The sequence below is a fragment of the Tachysurus fulvidraco genome, chromosome 23 (assembly GCF_022655615.1).
Source record: "Tachysurus fulvidraco isolate hzauxx_2018 chromosome 23, HZAU_PFXX_2.0, whole genome shotgun sequence".
In the NCBI taxonomy this organism is placed as follows: domain Eukaryota; kingdom Metazoa; phylum Chordata; class Actinopteri; order Siluriformes; family Bagridae; genus Tachysurus; species Tachysurus fulvidraco.
Genome location: NC_062540.1, coordinates 21,210,680 through 21,218,179, shown reverse-complemented (window position 1 = coordinate 21,218,179; position 7,500 = coordinate 21,210,680). Strand labels below are relative to the sequence as shown.

At 41.2% G+C, this 7,500-nt stretch overlaps 1 protein-coding gene and 1 long non-coding RNA gene across 3 annotated transcripts in view; one reads left to right on the top strand and one right to left on the bottom strand.

Annotated features, from left to right (window-relative positions):
- Positions 1-3,627: 3,627 nt before the first annotated feature.
- LOC113649365 (EMILIN-3) overlaps positions 3,628-7,500 on the top strand; it is a 15,852-nt gene continuing 11,979 nt past the window's right edge. The window contains exons 1-2 of one of the 2 annotated variants that reach the window (XM_027157150.2): positions 3,628-3,790; positions 3,887-4,260. In XM_027157150.2, coding sequence (XP_027012951.2) covers positions 4,100-4,260 — 161 coding nt within the window. In that variant the 5' untranslated portion in view covers positions 3,628-3,790; positions 3,887-4,099. Of the gene's footprint in view, positions 3,791-3,886; positions 4,261-5,533; positions 6,324-7,500 lie in introns of those variants that run through there. The other variant, XM_047807461.1, reaches the window with a different exon arrangement.
- Positions 5,142-7,500, bottom strand: part of LOC113649367 — a 3,896-nt gene continuing 1,537 nt past the window's right edge. Inside the window, exons 2-3 of the long non-coding RNA XR_003442124.2 lie at positions 5,403-5,554; positions 5,142-5,281 (exon numbers count right to left, since the gene is read on the bottom strand). This is a non-coding gene — a long non-coding RNA (uncharacterized LOC113649367). The remainder of the gene's footprint in view (positions 5,282-5,402; positions 5,555-7,500) is intronic.

Genomic DNA, 7,500 nt, shown 5'->3' with positions numbered 1-7,500 from the left:
ACTTTATTCTACTGTACTGTACTGTACTCTACTGTACTGTACTCTACTGTACTGTACTGTACTCTACTGTACTTTATTCTACTCTACTGTACTCTACTGTACTCCTCTCTACTGTACTCTACTGTACACTACTGTACTCTACTGTACACTACTGTACTGTACTGTACTCTACTGTACTCTACTGTACTCCTCTCTACTGTACTGTACTGTACTGTACTGTACTGTACTGTACACTACTTTACTGTACTCTACTGTACTGTACTCTACTCTACTGTACTGTACTCTACTGTACTCCTCTCTACTCTACTGTACTCTACTCTACTGTACTGTACTGTACTCTACTCTACTGTACTCCTCTCTACTGTACTCTACTCTACTGTACTCCTCTCTACTGTACTGTACTCTACTGTACTCCTCTCTACTGTACTGTACTCTACTGTACTCCTCTCTACTGTACTGTACTCTACTGTACTCCTCTCTACTGTACTGTACTCTACTCTACTGTACTCTACTGTACTGTACTCTACTCTACTGTACTGTACTGTACTGTACTCTACTGTACTGTACTGTACTCTACTCTACTCTACTGTACTGTACTCTACTGTACTGTACTGTACTGTACTCTACTGTACTGTACTGTACTCTACTCTACTGTACTGTACTGTACTCTACTCTACTGTACTGTACTCTACTGTACTCCTCTCTACTGTACTGTACTCTGACGTCTCTGAGGTTAACGGATGTTCTCAGGTTCTCTGAGGTTCTTTGACGTCTCTGAGGTTAACGGATGTTCTCGGGTTCTCTGAGGTCTTCTGAGGTTCACTGAGGTTCTCTGAGGTTCTTTGACGTCTCTGAGGTTAACGGATGTTCTCGGGTTCTCTGAGGTCTTCTGAGGTTCACTGATGTTCTCTGAGGTTCTTCGAAGTCTCTGATGTTCTCTACGACCTCTCGAAAAACTGTGCAGTAAATTGTACTTTGTTCATAGCAGTGACTTCTGGATTCAGATTAAATGCCAGCGTTTAAACAATGTGAAGCTCTCGCTGAACACACACTCGACTTTGTTTCTTCATCAAACACACACAGATCTTTAGCTGCTGCTCCATCTCTGTCTGGACTTCTGTTGATACACACTTTACTTGTTTATACACACATAATTGTCCTAACAAACCAGGTGAGTTGGAAAACATCAAAACATGAAAATATTAGTTTAAATTTTAAAAAAAGAACAGAAATAATTAAATTATATTAATTTATTCATGTTTTCTGTGGAAAAATGAGTCCATCCTGTATAACACACACCTTTCTCTACGACCTCTGTATATTAGTAAAGTATAAAAATACTGTGCTAATTTGAGTACAAAAGATTGACATTAATATTGTGTTAATTTTTTTTAACAGATTCCTCTTCATAAGCCGCTCTTGGAACGTATCGTATGGAACGTAAGTTTATAAATCTACATTTCCGGTGATGATTTTTTTTTTTTCCCGGTTTTCTCTTGAGCTTGAGTGATGAAGCGCAACGTGCTAAAGCGGCTTTAGCGGAAAATGTGGCTTTTAATCGCTTCTCATTTGGCTTTGGAGGCTCAGCGTGGAATGCGGCAGTGGACAAACCCGAAAGTGAAACGTGTTCCAGCACCTGAGTGAGATTTATAGATGTGGGATTATGGAAAGTGAGAGCTGGAGGACAGAAGTGTGGAAAAAGGAGGGAGGGAATGAGGAGGGGGAAGAAAAGAGAGGAAACCCGGGGCCTGATCGCTAAGACTTTGAGGTATGAAGATGTGGAATGTGGAAATGTATGAATGAATAATCAAGTGTGCTTTATTGTGTCCTTTTATTGTGTCCTTTTATTGTGTCCTTTTATTGTGTCCTTTTATTGTGTCCTTTTAAACTATGAAATAATAAATGTCTAAAATTAGCATTATTTCTACACAAACATTCATTCATTCATTATCTACCGCTTATCCGAATGTCTCGGTTCACAGGCGTCATCGGGCATCGAGGCAGGATACACCCTGGACGGAGTGCCAACCCATCACAGGGCACACACACTCTCATTCACTCACACACTCACACACTACGGACAATTTTCCAGAGATGCCAATCAACCTACCATGCATGTCTTTGGACCGGGGGAGGAAACCGGAGTACCCGGAGGAAACACCCGAGGCACGGGGAGAACATGCAAACTCCACACACACAAGGTGGAGGTGGGAATCGAACCCCCGACCCTGGAGGTGTGAGGTGAACGTGCTAACCACTAAGCCACTGTGTCCCCACAAACTTTATTAAAAATGACAAAAAGCTAGCATGCTAGTGAACGGCTAGTTAACTAGCATGCTTTCATTTTTTTTTTCAGTCAGATTCTGTCATCTTCAAATAACTGGTATATAGTAGCACAGCTTCTAAGCACAAGTTTATATTGTATTATATAATGGTTTCCATAGTAACGTCTCATTAAGCGGGACTTGTACGGCAGACACTATGCTAATAATAAACAGATTAAACAAAGAATCTTTGCGTACGATTGGTTCGCAGTTTTTGGACACCAGCAATGTTACCATGACAACTGCAAACATTTAATATCACTAAGAAAACATGTTCTGTGAAACATCAGTGAACGTCTGGGAATCTTTTAGTAACATCACAATCTTAGCTTTGACATAAGCTCCGCCCCAAATCAGATTTATACCTCATTTTTACTGACAGAAATATCAACATTATTACTACAGAACAACATCATACAGCGTTGTTGAATTCTGGATTCTGATTGGTCCAAATGTGTTGATAAAACGTTATTATCACAGGTTTATATTAAGGCACTAGTTCTAATACATTTTAGTTTCTATAGCAACAACTCATTTGTTAAAATAACGTTTATGGAAGGAGTCTCCAGTGTCAGGCCCAACATTTCTCCTCATTATTACATCATTTAATCAAACATCAAAGGTTTAAAATTATTCCCTCAGAGCTCCCCCTGCTGGTGAACATCTGTCCATGGTCAGGTTTTCATATCGTCTGTAGTTTTATCTTTCTGAATGAAAAGAATGGGAATTGAAAATCTTTTTTTAAAAGCTGTGAATTTATAATGTGTGTGTGTGTGTGTGTGTGTGTGTGTGTGTGTGTGTGTGTGTGTGTGTGTGTGTGTGTGTGTGTGTGTGTGTGTGTGTGTGAGTGAGTGAGTGAGTGATGCATGAATGAAACAAGGCAAACTTTTCAACAACTTTGGAGCTGTTTTGTCATTTCGTTAAAATTTAACTGCTCAAATAAAGACAGACAGAGAGAGAGAGAGAGAGAGAGAGAGAGAGAGAGAGAGAGAGAGAGAGAGAGAGAGAGAGAGAGATCCCTACTGGTTCATGTTGGCTCTCACTGAGGGAGGGTTATGCAAATCCAGAAGCCGGCCCCTATTGGGGGAGTAACAGACAAACTGCTGCAGTTAGTCGAGGCTCACACACACTTACACTCACACTCTTACACAGACTCACACACAGGCTCACACACACTTACACTCACACTCTTACACAGACCCACACACAGGCTCACACACACTTACACTCACACTCTTACACAGACTCACACACAGGCTCACACACACTTACACTCACACTCTTACACAGACTCACACACAGGCTCATACACACTTACACTCACACTCTCACACAGACTCACACACACTTACACTCACACTCTTACACCAACGCACACACAGACTCACACACAGACAGCTGACCGAGACATAAAGAGACAGATACAGAGCGAGTGCTGAACCCATCACAACACTCCCCAGACTCCAGTACGTACCTGATGTAACTTTCCTCCTTCTCTTCTTTCTCGGTCTGTTGTTCCTGAGCAGATCTTATCTCCTTACATTCTAACTCTTTCCTTAAAGGACACGCAGAGGTTCTCAGATGCTGGAAGGATGGTTCTAGAGCGGCAGACGTTTGTCCGGGAGCCGTACTCCTCTTGCGTCTGAGGAGGTCCGTGCTTCACTGGAGGATTTAATAAGCTCTTCATAACTTAAGCAGAGCTGCTTCTCACATCACAGAACTGTAGAATCGCAGAACCACAGAACCCTCATTCTTCACTTGTTCTCATCTGAAATATGAAGTGTGCACTCTGCTGCCTCGCTCTGCTGACTCTTTTACTGGGACTCGGTTTGGTAGATGCCAAGGGAACGTTCTATGGAAACCCCTACAGATATAATCTGTACAAAGCCGGAGCCGGTCCACATTTTCACCACGGAAAGCCCATGACTCGGCACAAGTGAGTACCCCAAAGATACACGTTCTAATTTTTATATATAAACGTTCTAAAGAAATTAATTTTATTTCTATAATTTGTGCACAACATGATTCTGATTCTAGTCTAAATCTTTGGTGTCTGATGTTCTTTTATTAAATGTTGTGTTAGAATTTAAAGCTAAAAAGGTTCCTCTGGGGTTCTGTTGCTAGTTTTTTAGAGGGTTCTGCTAACAAACCCTTTCTGGAGCACGGAACCTGTAAGAGTTCCCAAAAAGGTGAAACTGGAGAAAACCAGGAACCATTTTTCCTAGAATGCACAATACTCAATAAACCCTTTGTCCGTTCCATGAAGCTTGAGGAACCATCCAAAAATCATTAGAAAATATTAATAATTAAAAACGTTTAAGGAACCGTATTCTCTTAAAAGTGTAAAACCTCAGGGAACCTTTTTTTTCTTAGAATGTAAGAGTTTGGAATAAAAGTGGTAAAAAAAATTTTTTTAAAAAGAACTCTTAAGGAATCATCTCTCCTAAAAATGTGGAACAGTTTCATCCTCAGAACTTCTAAATACTTTAATGGAGTGTAGAAGCATCGTGAAAAAACGTCCCTTGAGGAACCCTTATCCATATATACTACAGACTACATACAGTATTTTTTATCATGTACACTTAGAATAAAGGTTCCTCTGTGGTTCTTTACATAGTGTGTTCATTTGGAACCCTCTCTCACGGATGGAACCTCATGGTCTTAAATGTGGTTATATTTCTACTTTTCCTCTCAGTGTATAAATCAGCCGTAAACCTCGCTCTGTTCTTCACCCTGCTTTAGTGTAGATGCTTTTAGTAGCTCTCCCTCGTTGTGTTCTTGCCAAAGCCTCATCGTATCGGGTTCTGTTGATGTCCGGGTCTAGCAGTTTATCAGTAAGAATCGGCGTGCTGTCTGCCAGCCCGTCTTACTGTATGTCTTCATCCCACACGTCTCTGAGGTTGAAGTAAATCTGCCCGAACGACCGCCTCGCGTTCTTGGCCATGAACGAAGCCAAGCTGTGTACACGAGTGAGCCGGAGAATTTCAGATTAGACTTTGGATCCCAATTAGCTCTATATGAATTTGGATTTAAACCTGAAATGGGCGTGGTCTAACCGGGAAGCGTTTTTGTTCGTACCTGTACACAACTTTGTCCATCAAGCTTCAGTAAGCACTTTATCCTGGTCAGAGTCTCAGCGGATCTGCAGTCTCAGAATCTCAGGAACTCCAGAAGAAACTCACCCATGAACATGTCCAGAAACATGCACAGGAGCTGTGAGAATGCCCTCTCTACCATGATCACACAAAAATAACAAAAAAACAAAGCAAAAGAACACCTTGACCCTGACCGGGCAGATACTAAGGATGCATGAGCATGAGATCAAGTAGCCAGTAGTCAGGATCTCAGTCCTGATACACACCTCAAACCGTTCGTCTCCTGTTCTCTGATTGTAACCTTAAACAGTGCTCCTTCTGTTCATGGCTCTTTTTGTATTTGTTTATATCACACCTGTTTATTCTGAATCATGCGTTCATCAACGCCCCTAATCCCACTAGTCTGCCATGTTTATTCTAAACGTCTGGATGGAATGATGAAGCGTCCATATTTCTTGAATGTTCTCTTTGAGCGGCACATCTGGAAACATATTGAACCGATGATGAACATATAAAGATCATACAGCACCTACGGCCTTGAACAGATCTGCGGTCGTTAGATAGATACCACCAAAACCTCTGACAGAACCTAATTTTTTAGTAGCATAAAACACTTCATCCGACAAAGAACTTTGAAGAAACACTTAAGGGACAATTTTTTAAGACTAAACAACACCCAAAGAACCATCGATGACACCAAAAAAAACTTTGAGGAATGTTTTCTGAGTGTAGAAAACTGCATAAACAGTTAAAGAACCCTCAAGGAACCTTCCACACCATCCAAAACATTCTGAGGAGTGTAGAACATTTGATTCATTTATCTTAACATCTGTAACCAGCTCATCCTGGTCAAGGTCCAGCTAGAACCACCTGAGAGAGTTCCACATGGAATGTTTTCAGAAAGGTAAGAACCCAATCCAAAGAACTCTTTCAGAAAAGGTTTCAAACTAAATCATTTTATTTAGAACCATGTAGCTTAACATGAAGAGAACTATGAGACGTTTTGGTAATGATGAAGGAACCATGGGTTCTTCTGTGGTGGATCAATAAGGTTTATATACCTACAGAAGGAAAAGCAAAAAAGAGAAAAACTAACATAATAAACTAGAATGAACATTTCCTGAAGAAAATGTGAATGGTGCTTGCATGTGGCAAGTTCCCTTCATCGGGCTGAGCGTTTTGAGATATGACATGTCCATGTTGTGCAAAATTTTTGATTTCGCTTATTTTGGGGGCGGGGCTTCACGTGACGTCAGTTCCCCTCATCGGGCTGAGTGTTTTGATATATGACACGTACATGTTGTGCTAAATTTTTTATTTTGCTTATTTTGGGGGCGGGGCTACACGTGACGTCAGTTCCCCTCATTGGGCTGAGTGTTTTGATATATGACATGTCCATGTTGTGCTAAATTATTGATTTCGCTTATTTTGGGGGCGGGGCTACACGGGGTGCCAATACTTTTATACAAAAGTTGCTACTGAAATAAAGCTTTGTCCGGTGTAAGGTCCTAAAGTAGCTGGTCGAGTTCGGTGTGAATCGCTCGAAAACTTGCCGAGTTATAAACCTCCAAAATGTATAATGGAAGTCTATGGGGAAAAAGACCCACTTTGAGCTTCCGTACCAGGAATTCCGGAATTCCGATCGCTTATAAAAGTCATAGCATACTTCTCCTCAGTGAGCCGGTCGATTTGACGCTTCATTCATGGGTCTTGGACAAAAGCTTCGGGACAAGTTACACGCCGAAGTTTTGTCCGCACAATAACAAGGATGTTGCTTTGCAAGCACCAATAATAATAATAATAATAAGACACAAATATACAAATGCTTCATGTAATCGTGACCCGTTTGGTTTGATACGGAGAACTTTGTTCAGAACGTTCTTCAAACATCAGTGCAGGAGACATAATAGTCTAGATATATTACAGATTACAGGCATTCGTTCCAGAGTCAGTGTTCATCAGCCAGCTCCCAGAGGAAGAACAGTTACACTCCTGCACATAGCATTAGTGCTAACGAGCCTCCGGTGGCCGTGACAGCTGTGAGAACCACAAGCTAAGTGTCGTAGCCTGAGAACAGCCTC